Source organism: Ambystoma mexicanum, chromosome 4p, assembly GCF_040938575.1.
Source record: "Ambystoma mexicanum isolate Mex_15411 chromosome 4p, UKY_AmexF1_1, whole genome shotgun sequence".
Lineage (NCBI taxonomy): Eukaryota > Metazoa > Chordata > Amphibia > Caudata > Ambystomatidae > Ambystoma > Ambystoma mexicanum.
In genome coordinates this window covers 209,402,187-209,422,181 of record NC_090927.1, presented here as the reverse complement: position 1 = coordinate 209,422,181, position 19,995 = coordinate 209,402,187, and the positions used below count along the sequence as shown (strand labels likewise).

The 19,995-nt window shown below is 43.0% G+C and overlaps 1 protein-coding gene across 4 annotated transcripts in view; it reads left to right on the top strand.

Moving 5' to 3' along the window:
• RP1L1 (RP1 like 1) overlaps positions 1 to 19,995 on the top strand; it is a 283,312-nt gene that overhangs the window by 164,909 nt on the left and 98,408 nt on the right. For all 4 annotated transcript variants that reach the window (XM_069605720.1, XM_069605722.1, XM_069605721.1 and 1 more), the window contains one exon: positions 5,435 to 6,095. In XM_069605720.1, coding sequence (XP_069461821.1) covers positions 5,454 to 6,095 — 642 coding nt within the window. In that variant the 5' untranslated portion in view covers positions 5,435 to 5,453. The remainder of the gene's footprint in view (positions 1 to 5,434; positions 6,096 to 19,995) is intronic.

The window sequence follows — 19,995 nt, the reverse complement described above, 5'->3', positions numbered from 1 at the left end:
AAACCTGCTCCAAGCGTTCCTGCACTCGAGAGGAAACAGACACTGCCTCTGCTAATATGTAATGCTGATGTGGGCAGAGAAGCTCAAATCTCTCTAGGTTACCACCTGCTTTTTAAAACACAAAAACGAAGGTGGTATCTGTTGGGAGTCAATGAAATCACAGCTTTACCTTGTGGTCGCCATTAAAGCTCATTTCATGGCCAGAGCGGTACAAGGCGCAGGAACCACCTACTAATATGAGGTCAACGATGGATTTCAACTTAAGTGTCTAACAGACGTATGGTTCTGATGAAGAGATGAACTGTTTAACTTATGTCCGTTAATGTCGAAACTAGTTCAGAATTGTCTGGGTATCTTGGGTGATGGAATAGAAATATTGGTCAGCCAATCAGTCACAACTAGTTGACCGTGGTAATGTCACAATTTAAATGGTTTATACATGGCAATGAGATACAAGTGGTAAAAGATGTAATCTATTTAGGATTCCATTTTAGCACTCATCCCAATATTGATAATGTTCAATAAGTATAAGAGTGGGAAAATGATCAACTTGTGTGTGTAAGGATGCTGTCCATTCTCCGTTGGAGGGTGACCTTTCCCATGGGGCCAGGGTGGTGCGTCCACAGTACAATAATCCCCCTGGGGGAGGTGTACCAAGGGAGGATCACATGTGGGGAACAGGGTATCAGTCCGCTCTACCATGTCCAAACCCTTTGACAAATCCTCCTGTACTCTTCCTAGATTAAGCTAATATAGACTGTTGCCAGGTCAGCCAAACTAATTTACCATATTGTTAACAAGCTGGTCATCCTAACTTGGATAACTACATTTAAAAGTCAGATAAAACTTAATATTGCACATGTAGCTTGAAAGCCGATACTGTGACAAAGAAGATACCCAATATATATACACAATATATCAACATCAAAACAAAGGAACCTTTGCCACTTACAAAATGGCCACTGTATGTTCAGCGTACCTTAGCAACCTACATGGCATTTACTAGAAAGTGCTAAAGGACAATTGCCAAAACGAACCATAGAGACGAGCAGAATGTGCACATATATACACCAATTTTTTCGACTTTCACTTGTACGTGAAGAAGCAGCGGGCTAGCAGTGAAACTCGTTGTACCGTGTCCTTTTAACTCTTGGCTGATGCCCAATAAAACTGGAAACGAAATCAATTCGATGCTGCCTTAATTTTGGTTTATGGAGGAAGCCTTTTTCACCGGCATTCTCTGCACTGCTGTGAGTGCCATCCCCCCTGGGAGGATCGGAATCCATTTCTCCCTTTGTGAATATATATATATATATATATATATGTATGTCTGTGTATATATATATACACACAAATATATATATATATATATATATATATATATATATATATATATATATATATATATATATATATTTCATTGACTAATATATATATAGTCAATGAAAACACTTTGTTAAAGGAACGTTATGGTTAAGTTGCACTAATAAAAACCTATGAAATTCAATGAAAAACCTTTGTTAAAGGGACGTTATGGTTACAAGTAAAACCGAAAACCCCCTGAAATTCGCCAGTTATGGTAAGCTAAGCAACCATAACTCGCGCCACCACCATGCACTGCTAAGACTAACACCCAGGACATCAAAGATGACATCACAAATGTCATTGATGACATCACTGATGACATCACATGTGAAATAAATATTGTTATAAAGTCCCTACAAGGTGTTGTGTTCATATTGTTGGTAACAAGATGTCAGGGGTGGTCGGGAGACCTATTGTGAAGTATTCACAGGACGAACTTCACAGGACTGTCCGCGAACATCCGAACTGTTCGTGGACTTTCACGGCATAAATGCACATTTATTTGCTTCTTGCAGCCATATCCCATCCCATCCTCATCACCTGTCACCTCCCCAGAGATTATTTGATATGTTTGACAAGTGAAAAGTTGTGTTTTTTAAATGTTTTTACCGTGATGTCCACGGACAGAAGCCGCGTCCACGAATCCAAGATGGCGGGAGCATCGAGAAAATGTGACGCACCTCACGCTTCACTCCAACCAATCAGCGAGCACGTCGTCTGTCCGCAGACATGATGTAAGCCAATTGATCAATCAGTGTCCTGTCCGAGGAGCGAACAGGGAAGTGTGTCCGCGGAGCAGACATAGATATCACTAATTGTTTTGACTTATATTTTGGTAATTTACAAAGAAACTACTGGACGGATTTACACCAAATTAACAAAAGCATGCTTTTGGGACCAAGCCGCCGCTCCTGCCGCAATTTGGTGAAAATCCGTCCAGCAGTTTGGGCTGTAGGCGTGAGCACGTTTTTTTCCCATTATGTCTATGGTAAAAAAAGACATTTTGGGACCCCCCCTATAACTTTGCCCCCCCCTTGGCCAAACCTCACCAAACTTTGCAGAACAATTCAGAGTGGGCCATATACTTTTATTGCAAGGTTTGGTGAGGATCCATCCAGGGGGGGCGAAGTTATAAGCCACCCAAAAAGTGCTCTACCTATGGGTTTAGCAACTTAACCATAACTACATGGCCGCTACCGCAGGCCATGTAATATATATATAGAGTTGCCAATCCAAGTTACATAACAAAAATTAAAACCAAGATGATACAAAGTATTCCGCCTATGATTTTAAGACTGGTACCATGACAAAGAAGATGCTCAGGAGGAGAAGGATAACTTGTGAGGAATTGACCAAGTTGTTTAGTTCCCAGTGGCCAGTGATTGGCTACACAGAATAGAACAATCTGACATGGGAGATCCATGGCAGTTCAAGCTCAAGCTCAGATGCTAAGGAGACGTGAGAGAGAGAGGGTCATCCCTTGATGAGGACAAGTGGGAGCCATAATCAGATGCGAAGCGAACCGCGGGAGTGATGGAGCATGCAGCCAAAGGGAGGTCTCAGTCTGCACTATATCAGAGACAGTTGTACACTTGGCAGGAGAGTGAACCAAGCCGATGCAACTCAGCCGTGCCAGTCTGGGATCCTGCTCCGAAAACCAAGAGGTCTTGGGACCCTTACCAAAGAGGGACTCTGGTATCTTGAAATGACTAAGAGGCAGTTACATACTTGACAGGAAAGCGAACCAAAAGCATACAACATCACGCTGTGTGTCTGAGACCCACACTCCAATAAGAGACTGAGAATAAGAAGATTAAAATCCTGTGATAGAAGAGGGGATGTTCTACACTTGAAAGGATACAAGAACAGGGAAGCTAACAATCCCTCTTGAGCTAACTAGTGACTTAAGATAAGAGAAAGTCTTGGGGAAAGAAGCACAACCCTAGCATTTTGAAACTTGCTTTTTTGGAACATTGTTTTGCTCCACTTTTTACTACCACCGACACTGGGAACTTTGCTTTTGTTTGAAATCACAGTGAACACTTATTACTTAAAGAAAATACCATCCTTGCACTGTTATCTTAGATTATTAGTGTTAGGGACAGAAGTAGGTTTTGGGGTCAGAACAGTGACAGGCTTTTTAGTTTTGGACTTCCTGACAATTTCACTGGTTTCCTTTGAGATAGGGAAACCCCTCTTAGCTTTAGGGACAGAGAGGCATTTTTCCAACCCTCTTTTATTTAATATAAGTCTCTATCCACAAATATGCCACCATTGTGTCCGAGCCTTACTTCTGCACCCTAACAGTGCTAAGTGCATAACATTTCCTGCAAATATTGCAGATTTTCTTTTCCCCAATAATCAGGTTCTATAAAGCAACAGTGATCCCAGTCTTCTTGTATGGCGCTGAAATAGAATCTCAATCTTATGAATCATTATGGGAAAGGTTGGACGGTGGGATTTGGATGAAGATTCTCAATCTTCCACCATCTCTACCTATGGCCACTCTCCACTTTGAACTTGGTTTGACATGGCTCAAAGTTGGCTGGATTGGCGTATGCTGTTCACTTATGGGAAGATAATGTCACCTGGTTATAATTATTTGTATGAGAACTTGAAGATCTCCATGGAGAGGGCACTCGTACCCCTATCTTCTGAAGCTGAAAACAATTACAGAGATCCATTTGGGGAACAGTGGTAGACAGCTTTCTGAGTTGTGTGGAAATCCGAGCAGGGCTAGGAAATCCTTATTTTCCGCTGACTGGATCTCTACCATTCATAGAATTCGTAGATATCACTTACACTCTACTTTCTGAACGGTGAACAAGCCATTGGGGAAGAACCCAAAGTATTTAATAAGATTTCCAAACGCACATTGTCTGAATATTTCCTTGGATTTCGTTTAATTCTTGTATATAGGGGAAATTCTGGAAAAAGGTTTGGGGACCCAGATAAACAATGGCTTATGGAAACTCTGCAGGGGCGGGAATGTGAAACAAACACTAAAAACATTTCATGATAGCTTGTCCTGCAATACAGTTAGCACGCCTGAAATATTTGGGTCGTTTTTTTCACCATTTAGAACGGCTCAATACTGATGAGTTTTGGAATAGACTAAGTGCGAGCGAAGAATTATTTTTAACACTTCAGGTTGTGAGAGTATTGAAAGAGTTAGGCCTGTGATTTGAATTGTGATTAGAATACTGATTTGAATATTATTTTGACGGGGCTTCAAAAAACATGGTCATTTTTAACATTTCTTGAATGATGTAATAATTGATGTAAGCTCTAATTTCTCTAATATTCTGTTTTAATGGATTCTATAACAATATGCTTTTACCTACGGAATATTTTGGAATATGTAATGCAAATTTTTTCTGTCAAAGGTCAATTTCATTTTGACCATAACACAATAAACACATAATAAAATAAGTGTCATGAAAACTACTGCATGATTTTTAAATTGCAAGATCCTGGTCTTTTGAGGTTGTTTTTAAGTTCACTTTTGACTTTGTCTATGTCAAATCATGTTTTAAAAAAACAGTTTGATGTTTTTCGTCACTGTGTCTGATATGTGCATTCAAAATGTATTTTTTCAAGTTGAATTAGTCATTTGAATGTTTTCGTTATTGACAATATACTTTATTAAATATTTGTTGCCCCTTTTTTGATTGCCTGTATCAGTGTTCTTGGCACAAATTCCTTGACCCAGAGGTGGCCATTGACTGTCCGTTACGTAAAAAAAAAACTTTTCTAGAACTATAATATTGAAATTTCTTCCACCTGAGACTTTTTTTGTGTTAGTATTCCCCTGCCTTTTCACCATTCGACTGGGTATTTATACACATTCGACATAGTGGAACGTAGCTGCAGAAGTGGTCCGCTCCTGCAGAATTAAGGTCTCATTCTAAATGAGCAATTTAGTGGAACATCTAACTTGAGTTTAATTCTCAGTACTTGTTTTCTCAGTTTGCTATGTTTATCTTCTTTTATGACCCCTTCTTAGAAATCTTCAAATTCATGATGATTGAACAATACCAATATTGTTTCTCTGTTTTTCTATTTTCAGGTTTCACTGACCCTCTGTAATGGATTTGGCGTCAGGTAATGAATATTTGGCCACAAGTGGCCTTTCCAACTATGAGCAACCCTTTCCTCCTGTGGGCCGAGCGAATGCTATTTCTGAGGTCACACCAGCCAAGAAGATAACTTTCTTCAAAAGTGGGGACCCCCAGTTCAGTGGTGTGAAGATGGCGATCAACCAGCGCAGCTTTAAGAGCATCAACGCCCTCATGGATGACCTTTCAAACAGGGTGCCCCTGCCATTTGGTGTACGGACCATAACCACGCCTCGGGAAACCCACTGTGTCAACAGGGTGGAGCAGCTGGAAGATGGAGGAAGCTACCTTTGCTCTGACAAGAAATATGTGCAGCCCATTGGCGCTGGTGCCCCCGGACGGAGGAAGATCCCACGTCGGCCTAGCCTCCCTCTCAGTACCCGAAGGCCAGAACCACCAGAGGGCCAAAAGGAAGACTTTTCCGTGACTCACTCTCACCAGGCCGCAAAGATACGCAAAAAGATAACCCTGGTCAAAAATGTGGATCCAACTGTTCAACATTTAATAGTCCTCAACCGCAGAAATTCCCGGAACTTTAAAACATTTCTCGAAGATGTGTCAGAACTCTTGCAGTGCTCAGTGAAAAAACTGTACACGCTGGATGGAAAACGGGTAAGCGCAAAATGAAGAGTTGATCCCTCTATTTTTCTAGTCTCGGCGTGTAGCCTTTATTTCTCTTATGTCGGGTGTGTTTACCAAAATATTTCGAGTTATCATCAATTTTAAGCTCTTTCCTTTTGCTCTTTCTCGCTCTCCTTTTGTCTCATTTTCTTCTTTTTTCATTACTTGAATCTTCTGCTTTATTTTTTTTTTCTATCTGCCTTGAGCCCTCTCTCTCTCTCTTTCGATATGTCCCCTCTCTATCTCTAGTTCCGGTCATATAGAAAGAAAAAGATTTGCTCCAAATACTATATCAGTTTGTATATGACACAAGCAACAGTCCCTACAGTGTGTAGGTTAAATCTCAAAATACCAGCCTAACCTGCACACCCAAACACCCAACGTCTAATTGGGACAAAAGCCATATACCATTTTTAGGGGCAGCATTGCATGTTGTATGGAATTTCATATCAGGACAATTATATGTCCTATAATTGGTGGTCTGTGGCCCTTTCTGTTGGCTCTCATGCTAGGATGTGGTGCATGAAGATTACTAGGGAAAATGTACTGTTTAGATGGACCGGTCCAAGTTACTTAAAATGAGAGAAGGAACTAGCAGAGGCATGTGAGAGAAATGCTGAAGTTTTAGAACAATAATCTGTTTTTGCTTTTTACAATCATAGGGGGAAGAACACAGTAAGAGAAACAGAGAACAGGGAGCAGTGAGCTAATACAAGTGAAGGGCTGGCAATTGGCAGTAAGGGATGCACAGGCAACCATAGAAGGAAACAGTGAGGAGCAGATCACTGAGTCTCAGGTAGGTTGGGGAGTGAAGGGTCTGTGGACCTAGGCGTTAGAGAGGAGTCATTCCTTGAAGAGGAAGGTTTGAAGCTCTTCCCTGAACTGTAGAAGTGATGTGCAAGTCTGATGTTGATTGGGAGGAGTTTCCAGAGTCATGGGGCATAGACAGAGAACACCTGTCTTCTGGTCCTTTCCTTACTGCACTGGAGGCGTTCAAGTCTGCACATTTCCCCACCTCTGGTGGATTGCAGTCCTCCGGAGATGCAGATTTTCTCTTTAATGTAGCTTGGGGACTTCAGGGTGACAGCCTTATAGAGGATAAGCCAAACTAATCACATTGTGGTATTTGGAACTGTAAGGCAATGACCCGCATGCATGGGTAGAATGATGGCCAACTTGGGTCAACCCCAAAAAGAAAAATGGCCCGTGGAAAACAGTCACTTGAATATTGGAACAAAAACTCATTGAAACATGCATGTGTGCGTTATGTTTGTTTAGAGAATGATACCCACAAATTCCTACTTTTTTCCCACATGAGAATAATGAGTGGTCGGGAGGGCGGAGTATGCATTTTGGCAAAAGCAGTACCAGGCCTATTGCAACATATCTCTTAGGAGCCTCATGCAAACCATTCAACGTGGCTAAGGGAACAGTACCCGCAGAGAGCAAAAAAGTATACTGATTGATTAATTAAGTTGCCTATCCTTTTATTATCCTGCATCCCCGTCAATACCATATGCAATCTACTCGCTGTGTCATGATATTAGTTCTCAGCAAAGTGAGATAAAGGTGACTTGTGGTGTTATAGCCCATTTGCACTGCTTGCCAGCAAGGGACAAGTAACAAAATGAATTATTGCTAAGAAAAACAGGCCTGTGAGAGGTAGGTTAGATCAAAACAATGACAACCTCATCTTTTATTGGCTATTAGGTGGTACTTTAGCACCACACGTAAAGCCAACAATAATGACATAGCAGTACCGAAATGAAGGAGATGGGATGTGAGAAGGAGCACATAGCAACCCACCTAATGACCAACACTGGCCATGCTAATCCCTCTGGCTATTCTACCTACTACGCTTCTGGCCCCGTACAAAACACACCCTCCTGGGGTCACTTTGAGCTAACTCTATAAGGCAATAGCTTAATTGCAGATGTAATCAAACTCCCGGTGCAATGTAATGAACATGCCTTAACCGAGTAAGGAAGATGAGAGCCCCTGCATCAGTTCCTTGCACACATTGCAATTAAATAAATCCGTGACATTGGGCCTCATTACAACTCAGGCGGTAAGGGTTTTATGGCGCCGACCCTTACCGCCTGAGTACGAGGTCCCTTAGCGCCATGGCGGATTTAACACCTGCTTTTAGCAGGTGTTAAAATCCATGGCGCTAAGGGACCATGGAGTTAATTACGCCACCGTAATTTACGGTGGCGTAATTAACGCCTTCCCCACTCCCATTATGCCCTATGGGGCAAAAATGGGAATGGGGAAGGGTAAATGGGGATTGGGGACTTACCGCCCGCCAAACTCGGAATGGGGCGGTAAGTCCGCCAACCACCATGGCGTAAACGTAGTTTACGCCATGGTGGTAAAGTCACGGCCCAGGCGGTAACTTACCGCCTGGGTCGTAATGAGGCCCATTGTGAGTTTTGCACTAACTCTAGAAACAGGCATTATCTGAAATATCTTCTGTCTTTTTATACATGCATGATTTCCAAATATGTAATACAGTAAATAACACACGATTAAACGTAGAGGCATTATGAGTTGGAAAAGTACCTGAAATCATGGTAAAATACCCCTGGAATTACCCTCCAGAGGAGATGCCAGTTCAGACACAAGCTCAAGCTCAACTTATCACCTGCAAATGGTATAAAAATGGAATAAAGTAGAAGCAACTCCCAGATCAACAATCAAGAGGCGAGAGCCTTGATCCTGCAAGTTCAGAAGCTCATGATAGCATTGGATTGATCCGGGTGACTGGACACACAGGGAAGGGAGGAGACTGGTCTCACAGAGGATTTGGGTATTGCGGGCCACTGTCCAGAGCATGGGACCATCACTATGGATGCTCAGCAATGAGCTAATACTCGCCATTCACAGGATGCACAAGTGCAGCATCACCTCCATCTCATAGAGAGGCCGATTTGGAGTCATATCACCATCTGTACTGCCATATCCCAACAGCACGGTGGTGGCTTTGCTGAACTTTTCCACTGCAGGGAACTTTCAACATATAGTGGGAATGCGTCGTGTCTCGCCTCAGCGCACATTCTCGGTGGTCCTGAGCAAGGTATTGTGTGCGCTCTAGCCCATATGCAAATCTCCCTCACCACCACCCAGGCTGGAACCCGTGCTGCCACAGCTACCTTACATGACATCACTGACTTTCCCATTGTTTTGGGGGCATTGGGCTGTACCCACATTGCTTTGATCCCCCTGAGGCAAAAGAGCACAAAATTAGGAACCGCAAGTAACAGGCCATGAATGTGCAGATGACGTGTGATGCTGTTTGTGAGGAATTGCCATCTGGCAAGGGAGCTGAGCCCTATATTATTTTGATTTTTTTATTTACAAATAGAATGGTGAGGGTAATTCTGTCTCAAAAAGGGGTAATATGCTAACCAGATTCCCCTTTTAGGTTGAATCCATGCCAGACGCATAGTACACTCGTGCCTTTCCACCTCAGTAGCCTGCCCCAGGGCACCTGCTATGCTCATGGCACAGAGCAGTTTCTTAAGTTATTTAAGTATGAGGCACCTGTATAGGAAGGAGGCTGGTCATACCTTGACAAATGAAAGGGCATTCTCAAGGCTTGATTATGTTTATGTTGATGCTGTTATGTTGAACATGTCTAGTGGGCTTCAAATTATTTTTACAGAGCTTAGTGATCATGAAATTCTTACATGGACTCTACGTCGTCCTCATATATTGATGCTGTTATGTTGAAAATGTCTATCATGCTTCAGATTATTTTTACAGAGTTTAGTGACCATTCCATGCTTACATGGACTCTAGGTCTTTCTCATAGGAAAAAAGTCAACTGATTTCCACAAAACATTGCTGTGAATACCCAGGGAAGCAGTGTCATTTGGTCGGACTACAATGCAACAGGATGATTGCCTGTGATTATCATTCTACTGGGTTGCTGTTACTACAGAATGATTGGGACATTCGTGAAGTGGTGGATATCCATCATAGTACAAAAAAAGACCTTCCTGGGCTCTTTGATATTAATGTTCATGACAGGAAAAAGACCTATCATAAAGCACTCGCTGTCATTCAAAATCTTAGTCTGTTTCCTAGATATGATAAGAAAAATAATTTGGGTACCTTACTCACTGGTTATACAAATTCACCCAGCTCTTACCAGCCGCCGATCCTTTCATAGCCGATAAAGCCAATTCTGGCTCATCAAGCATTTCTCCATTGGCCAATTCACATTCTTCCCTGACAAATTCAAACAAATTCAATCGAGAAAGGTAAACAAGCGTTACAATCGCCAGAAATAATGACATTTTTACAAGGGTTCCTGGCACACCATTTATATAAAATCCCCTCAAATAACTTTTCTATTGCAGCAGTAAAACTACCACCTGGGGGAACAAAGATTAGAAATCAATCACCTGTCCATAGGGGAAGTGAGGCCTTCAAGGACTATATTCAATACATAAGGAGAGGAGATCTTGAGTGCAAATTCAGTCCGATGTAAGTGCACTTAAGCACCAATGGCAAGGACGCCCATTGGGCGACTCCTTTCTTTTATGGTAGCAGGTCAACAAATGACATTATAAACGTCCATATTAAATTCATTACAGGCCCAAGTTTCCTGTTGAATAAAGATATCACTAGAGGCAAAGATGGAGAGACCAAAAGGATGATACAAAAAAAATCTAAAACCCTTTGTGTTTACACAAAATACATTTGATGGAACCCAAAGAAGTTACATGTCATTGACAACTATTATCTATAGAATCAGGGATCCAACATTCCACCTCACCCAACAGAGGTCTCTTCACTGGCGGCCTTGAGAAGGAGGATAAAAGACTAGATCACTCCGTCATATCAGTGTATGCGAGTGAGGGACCTTCAAACTGAAGACATTTGGGCTGTATGATTGCTGTGGGCTTCTTAAGCAGGACATTTTTACAAGAAGCAACCATGTTAAATCCTACTGATTTAATTTGCGAGATGCTAGAGCATAACAATTCTACGACTATGGGTGACACAAACTCTACCAATGCCCAATTGGAAGAACTATCAATGTCAGGAAGCTCAACGTGTACAATATCGGCAGAGCTAATGGATTTCAAAGAGGGCACTTGATGAAGGAAACGTAGGATACAGCTACAGTTCAAGAACGGACTCTCAGTCATGGCCAAAAGTTCAACCAATTCGACCCATTTGCCCAACGATGGAGCGGCCATGTCAGAATGAGGCTGCTTTGAACCCAGGCCAGCAGTAGATTGAATATCAGACATTGATGTAGGAAATGAGGATGACATTCCAAAGTTATTCCCAGGGGCACAGTGAAAGTTAGGCACACAGGCAGATGGTACTAAGCGGCATGGGGTTGATTCTGTGCAAGCTTTTTGTGCTGGGCCGACGGCGGAAGAACCATGAGGGGTTTCAGTGACAACTGTGGTTTTAGTTGTCCCAGTTCCGCCTTCCCCATACTGCAACCAGTTATCCATAGGAACCCGACATTGGGCCAAATGAGCTTGGTCAACTGAGGGCCTCGACAATTCATGTATCTTGCTAATTCGCAAAGGTGCAGCTTCATTAATGGAAATATGAACCCCAGACACATGCCGCAGGTTGGCTTCCCGCTGTTTTAAGGTGGTAGGGGGGTTGCCTTTGCGTTGCCGCCTTTTGTGCACTGGTTGCAGAGTTGTAGATTCAATAAACATGGCCCCTGCAGGACACAGTGATTGCTGTAAAGAAACAAGCTCCTTTGCTGCTGGGCCGAGGACATGCCGATTGCCAACTTGCACTAGCCCAATAGGTTCGGGTGGGTGGCTATGGCAACCATGCCTAAGGGCTATCAGGGCTTTCTGTTGAACAGGCCCTCTGGGAGCAAGAGATGGAGAGTGAGGGGATTCGGGGGGAGTAGATTGCCAGACCCAAAACGAAATACTTGTGCTGGGATTTACTGCTCCGTCATAATTCTTTAGAATAAGGTCAACCACCCTTGCAAGCATATTTTTCAAATCTGACTGCTCCTAGGCCATGTGTGAGCATAAGCCAAACATGGCATCAACTGTTACTATTGAAGGCCTGAGAGGTAGATACAATTCTTTGCAAGTCCGGTGAGGCAGCCACATTGGTGTCGATAATGTTGTCAAAATAATTTCGGGCAGACATATTCATCGCAGCAACAAAGGCTCCCAGTGAGTCTCTTTGAAAACTAAAACACACATTCAATAGTGAATTATTATTATCAAGGGCAGGAGAGTTCCTAAACACAGCCAAAGAAGAAATTTGATTAGAGGTAGAGGGTGAAGGCGCATCACCAGACGCCACATGATCCCTCGCCGAAAGAGCCGAACCAAATCCAAAGAAACCAGTGAGTTTAGCTTGGTCACCAGGTGCAGCGTCCATTTGATCTTTTTTAGGAACCAACGCTCCACTATTAGTGCAGGAATCAGTGGACACGGGGCTGCAAATTTGTTTGCGTGCCCGTTTTCGTCTTGCTGCACAGAGCATATGTGCACTCTTTCGGGGATTTCATGGAGCTTAGTAGTTATAGTTAGCAGAGCAGACAAATGCACTCACCCCTTATGATCCTCAGTGCTGCTAAAAACTGCAAGACTGCAGGACTACAAGTGCACTTGTCAATGCACTTTCCAACGTGCGCTCTAACGTGCATGTTTCTGATTTTAAAGACACTAGCAGGCTGGGTGTTGAGAGTCGCATACATGATGAAAACCAGGCTCAGTCAATCAATGCCAGAGAGCAAAACTACAGTCTGCTTCCTCTGATCCCTCAGCTCCACAGGTGCATAGCTCTCAACTCACACGCTTTTGGCGGGTGTCACCCGCCTTGTAAAGGGCAGAATCACCCGCCAAACCTCCTGCACGCCCATTCATTCCAATGGACCTCTCACCCGCCAAAAACAAAATCGGGTGATTTCACCCGCCTTTGCAGCACAAATGGTTGAGAGCTATGCAGGTGATTGGCCGTGCTGAAGGACTGCAAGCTCACTTGTCAGTTCAGTGTTAGTAGAAGTTCTCACCTCCTCATGTGGTGTGTCCAGTCTAAACTTCCTGGATCCTAATGCCCTAAAGCGCGCCAAAGTTCAGCACAGATACTGTCTTCTCCTGCCAAGTCCTCACGATGCTGGAAGGGAGACTCCCTCTCCCAGTGGCAGTGACATGGTGCCCATGTTCTGGAACGATCATTAACACTAAATGCTTTAGGTCATTTAACCTTGGGTTGTTATCACCACTAGGGTTTTGGGGTTGTGTGAGACTGCAGCCACATGGTCAAGTGTCCTTTTTTAGTGTACTGCACATCTCTGGAGAGCAGTTCTGCCCCGCAAGTTGCCAATCTGCCTTGGGGCCTCCTTCATCACCTCCGCTGATAGTTCCTGGCGCTCCTGATCTGCAAAAGACATTCTGGGGGCTCACACATTTAGCTGTAATTCTGGATGGATGGGCCTGATTTGTTGTGTATTATGAATGGAGTTAGTCACACATAAACACACCCATGCCCACTTTGGGCACACGAGTCGTGCAACCAAACAAAGGGTTGGCTCATGCAATAATTATACTTCATGCCATCTTTCAGATTTTCCATGCACACACTCTTCTGTTTTGTTTTTGCTGCAGCATGATTGTAATAGAGCGGTGCTCCTCAGATTACCACCTGCGGTATCAATAATTACTGATTGCAGTAATTTAATATGAAATCCAGCCAAATTCATGATGACCCCAAAGGTGGGGTTTATGTCCAAGCCAGGCTTGCACCTAAATACAGGCTCGCCTATTTAGTTTCTAGGGGTCTTCATGGTATAAATGCCCAAAAACTCAAAATCAAGCTCAAGCTTGTTTTATACGTGGACAGGAAAAAGATTCAATATCTCCAGCAATCAGAAAAGTTCACCAACACACTATATTTTTTGGTTTCCTTTGCGTAAACCCCTATCCTGATAATTTCCAAGCCCTTTTAAATTCAGCTGCATCTACGAAACCAACAAACCAGCCAGGACACACCGGTACGTATCACACTCCATGCTTATGGAAGATACCCGGAGGCATGCCCACCCACCCGCACGGATCTGCAATCATACACCTTTAAGACACATCGCACAACACCTCGGCCATCAGAATGCAGTGATCCCCACAGCAAAATGTTGATCTAGCTGGACACATAATGTGTCTCCTGCACTTGCATAGTCTCCCATAGCACCCATCCACATGCCAGCTGGAGATGGGTAGCTAGGAAGATCTTGGCCACTCTTACCTACCTTTGAATTGGCTAAAATGCACACACGCATTCCAAACTTCTCTGATGAATTTCCCATACCTTGGACTTCGGACCCATGAGGGCGTTCATCTACAGCACTTTGAGGCCATACCAATGGGAAAAGGCGCTATACAAATGGCAATTACATTACATTACATGCTTAGATATTGTGTTTTGCGACAATGTGCCTAGATGCAGATAAACATCTGAGTTGTTGCAAATATTACTAATGAACATAATAATAATTTGTTAATTATATAGCGCTTTCGTCTAAACAATGTACATAGAACACTCAAGGACACAGAACCCGCTTACAGAATTTCTGCGTGATTGTTGGTGCGGCATGACCCGGCGGCTGAAATGTGATCTGTTTATGTTCCCTGATTTGTCTGTCTGGCTGAATCCAGCCCTAACAATACAGGGGAAGACTCTCCTTTGGCAATTCTGGTTCCTAGAAGGAGTTGGATACGTCAGGGATCTGTTTGTGGATGGAAACTGGGTGCCCTTTGCCTAGTTATGCAGGACTTTTGACTTACGAGATTGCGCTTATGCTGAATAAGGGCGATTGAAGGGAGCTGTTGCTGGACGGCTTGACTGTTCGATACAAGCGTCTCCTGGAATATGGCCTGGTTACAACCAGAGATATGTTGCCATGCTACCCACTCAGCTGCAACCTTATATTTTGCCACCTGCTGGCCGCACTACTTGTTTTTTGCCACCTGCTGGCCGCACTACTTGTTTTTTGCCACCTGTTGGCCGCACTGCTTGTTTTTGATCCTGTTTCCTGCACTTGCTCCTTCTCCCCGTCCCCTGGCACTTTCCCCCTTCGTTCTCTCCCCTGCACTTGCACAATCTTAATGTAGCTTGGCCTAGTTAGATCGTTGTCTTGTCCTCCCTTGTTTCCCCTCTCTTGCCTGTCGCGCCTTGAAACACTTGTGTACAGGCGCGTTATAAATGTCATATCATATCATATCATATCATATCATATTGTGCTCTAGCTTCTGCATGCAAAGGTGATACAGCACTTGCCACCGCTTGGTCCCGGGGACTGCCTGTTGGAAGAGATGTTGTGGCCATTGTCGCCTGTCAAGCATGGATTGGGCCTGAGAGCATCAGAGACTGAACTACTTTTTAGTAAATACTGGACCCCAGAGCGGATATTCCGGTGGCCTCTATCGGATGATTGTCGATGCTGGAAATGCAAAGAAGAGAAGGGAGCACTCAGCCATCTGCTGTGGTCCTGTGACAATACAAGAAGCTTCTGAATTGGAGTGTCGGAAAGACCCGGCCTGGTAATTGGACGCGCCATGCCAATGAAAGCCTTGCTGATGATTCTTGGCGGTGTTCGTCCAGTGGAGGGTTTATCACATGAAAACAAAACCTGTCTGCTCCTAGGTTGTATGCTGGCCTGGAGAATGGATCTAAGAGCATGGACATCTGTTAACTCATATTTCCATGCATTCATGACTGGGTGGGTGAGCTTTTGACTCTCTCGTTTTATGCGAGAGCTATCTATGCGCTCACGGGTGATCTGGACAAATTCAATGAATTCTGGGGTCCATTGCTTTATATGTATAGTTAGTATGCGGTGGGGATTCTGCTTAGCTTTCACCCACGGGACACCTCAGCACTGCCTTAATGGTCCTGATGTCTGCTCAGAAGTCTTTCAATCTGATTTTGATGTGTGGTTTTCAGTTTTGTCACTTTGGTATAGCACTAGTTGATTGGTGCTGATATTACTTTTGTTAATTCGTATTTGGGCTTATCTCCTGTTGACATGTTTCTGTACCTTCACCTGTTCCTTCTGTTTTATTGGCATGTGATTTGTAAAATAAAAATGTTTTCCATGACATATGAAAAAAACAAAAAAAACATGTACATAGAACATATTTATATACAATCATTATTGCCCAACCAAAAGTGGTTCTCATTTACCAGCCTCTCAAATATGAAAGGCTGTGCTGGACTTTCCAGGATGCGAGCGTGCAACTTGCAAATCACACACTCATCTCAGCAGCGAGCATTGAACCCACTGAGCCATTTTACCAGCAATGTTTAAGCATGAAGGATTCTTAGGATACTCAGTCTGTGCTAGGACACAAGCTATACTCAGTGTGGCCCTGTTTGTTTGTTTTTGCATTAATATAGCTGCTACAAACCCTCAGGCATCTGAGCCCTGCTTATCCTACAGTGTGTGGTGCTCATTTATCGAGCTCGGAAGGATGAAAGGCTAAATCTGGCCCTGCCGGGATTCGAACCTGCGGTGGCAGGCTCTGCACGGATGTCAAAGCAAGCGCTCTACTCGCTGTGCTATCTGACCAGCTAAAAAGTTTTGACCATTCACTCATTCACTCATCCTTCTGCGACACAGAGCTTCCACCCACATGAGCCAGGCAACATTCATTTAACATGGAAACCTGTTGTGTTATGTTTGAATGCTGAATTAATGTTTTTCACAACTTTATAAAAAACAGAAGACTACCCAGAGTTGTTTTCGAAATCTGACAGATAATGTAGGATTGGGTGTAGATTTTTGAATTGCAGTTCTCTATGCAAATGGAGGCCAGTATGAATGCATAGGCACTGATCAAGGAGGCGCTTGATTTTATTGTTGAGTCAGCTAGTGGCCCTGCTTTACTGCTGCGCATACTGCTGCGTAATCTGCGGATTATGTCATCCAAAATAGATTCCCTGGTGCTTAACTGCCAGAGGCTCAGGGGGCTGAATGCCCTTGAGCAGACTGCAAGTCGTGTGAAAACTCGAGATGATTCAGTAAAAGTAGATGAAAGTAGCGTGGATTATTTCTCTTGCAAAACATTGAAGTAATCCTTAGTGCACCCTTCGCGGGTGGTAACAGATGCAATACAAATGTGTACAATTGATAATCAAACGTGTGCACTCAAATTGAGTCCTATGGGAAGCAATTTTAGGATGAATCTTCGCCACTGTGCAGCAACTGTTACCAAGTAACAAGATTGGCTATTGATTGCTGTAAACCTGACATGGTTCTGCTGAGGCTACACCCTGTCTGAAAATAAACACAGGGCCACATTGCATCACTCCTGAGCACACATACAAGTCTAGCAAAAAAGAGGGAGACAGACCAAGAGACAGAGAGAGACAACAGGAAAGAAAGAGCTACAGAGAAACAGAGAGAGGGTGAGAGAAAAAGAAAGAGCAGGGGAGGATAGACAAACAGAGAGATACACCTTTCTAGAAATCTCATTTTCTATTATATCGTCTTTTTGAGTCTGGGGCTGGGTAATGAACATTCTCTCCATAAGTGGTCCGGCAAGCCCAATTGAAAGCTATCCCAGGAAACCATATCAGATAAGGCAGCAATGTCACATTACCTTTGACACCAATGATATCACAGATACTGACAAAAAAATGGGCTGCAAAGATAGCTTAGTATCCAAAATAAAAACAATGTAAAAGCAACAATAACATTGCACAGCATCACATGTGCATGCGATGCCATTGCAGGCCATGCCCAGCTTCAAAGGCCTCAATATTGCCATTTCATGTCAGGTTATCCCTCAGATGTCTGAAATAGTCACCGTAGTATGCAGTGCTTTAAACAAGATCAGTTTCTTCATTTACACATTAACTGTGGTTATATATATATATACATTCAGTGAAAAAACTTTGTTAAAGGGACATTATGGTTAAGTTGCGCTACTAAAAACCTATGAAATTCAGTGAAAAAACTTTGTTAAAGGGACGTTATGGTTCAAAGTAAAACCGAAAACCCCCTGAAATTCGGCAGTTATGGTAAGATAAGCAACCATAACTCGCGCCACCGTGCACTGCTAACACTAACACCCAGGACATCAAAGATGACATCACAAATGTCATTGATGACATCACTGATGACATCACATGTGTATGTACTTTCATGAAAACTCTGTACAAGGGATTCTTATAATGCTGACCAAAAACTGTCAAGGATCAATGGGATAAATATCATGAGCTAATGAATGAATTAAGCAATGCATTGATATAAATAGCATTCTATTATGAAGTTCTATCCAGTATAGTAAGCTACTCATGCAGAAACATAGGCAGTGTGTGCAGCATACATGATGAAGGTGCAATATTCATAATCTTGCCATGTTGAATAGTGAAAAGATAACTGCTTTCTTATTAGAGTTTTGCGTACTGTGAAGGTACCGTAACTAGCACCAAGGTCCCTTTGCGGGTCCAATCCTTTACGGCTGGTAAAACCAGCCAATAAGGTGGGAACCCGCAAAGGGACCTTATAATCAGGCGCTAAGGGATTACCGGTACCAGTACCCTTACCGGTACCGGTAATCCCTTAGAGCCAGGGTCGTAATGAGGCCCCTTGACTGTTACTGAGCAAAACCATTTGGCCTAGATATGTCAGTAAAGGAACAAAAAGGGGGAGCCAGACATGTGATGTCATCAGTAATGTCATCAATGACATTTGTGATGTCATCTTTGATGTCCTGGGTGTTAGTGTTAGCAGTGCACGGTGGCGCGAGTTATGGTTGCTTATCTTACCATAACTGCCGAATTTCAGGGGTTTTTCGGTTTTACTTTGAACCATAACGTCCCTTTAACTAAGTTTTTTCACTGAATTTCATCGGTTTTTAGTAGCGCAACTTAACCATAACGTCCCTTTAACAAAGTTTTTTCACTGAATTTCATAGGTTTTTAGTAGCACAACCTAACCATAATATTCCTGACTTCATATACATGTAACATAGAACATACTAACCCCCTCGTAGTGATTTTCATGTCCGCGGACTACTGCCATGTCCTCGGACATATTGAAAATCTGAGCGTGGTGAATGTAAATTTAAATAGTGTGCCCCATTTCCCCTTTGAAGTTCGCTCTGAAAAGAGCGTTTTTTTTTTTGTTTTTTTTACAGATGCTTGACAGACACCTGTTATTTTGTATTTTTTTTCTTTTTTTTTTCTTACTTTGCTCCTAAAATCTTCACATAACCTTCTCCAAAGCAACCCTTACATTCCAAAATAGAAAGGCATTTCCCGTAAAAGATAAAGAGATGCCATCTTCTTTAAAATTAACAGCATTACTGGCATCAATATTCTCATTATTACATAAGAACATACCAGCTCTAAGCATGAAGGCACACATGCCTTGGTTGATGAGACACCTAGCAATGTAATGCTGAGGACAAAAAACTGAACTATTGTCCCATATTGCACTAGGTAGTAATCCAGAAAAAATTACTTTCGCATTTGGAAGGATCTTCATTACGGCTTGAACCAAGCGTTCCAAATCAGCCAACAAAGTAGGGGCACTGACGTTGCCTAAATGGAAAGCACCATAGTGCAAAACTACCACATGCAGACTGTTCATCGTGGCCATATCCTCACAAACTTGTACAATTCCCTGTACATTGCAATCAGGCACAGTGCTTCACACCACCTCCACTCCTTTCACATCAAAGTTCTTTGCAACATGCCTGCATTGAGCGTACTGTTGTAAACCATGCACAAACATATCTCCAAGCACCAACACCCTGACTTTCTCTACTTCTACCATCTTCACCACACACAGTCTCTTTCAACACAAATCCACAACCTCGACATCTGATTGGCTGATCCGTACAGTCTTCTTTCCATGTTGGGTTTCCTGGAAAAACCCAGA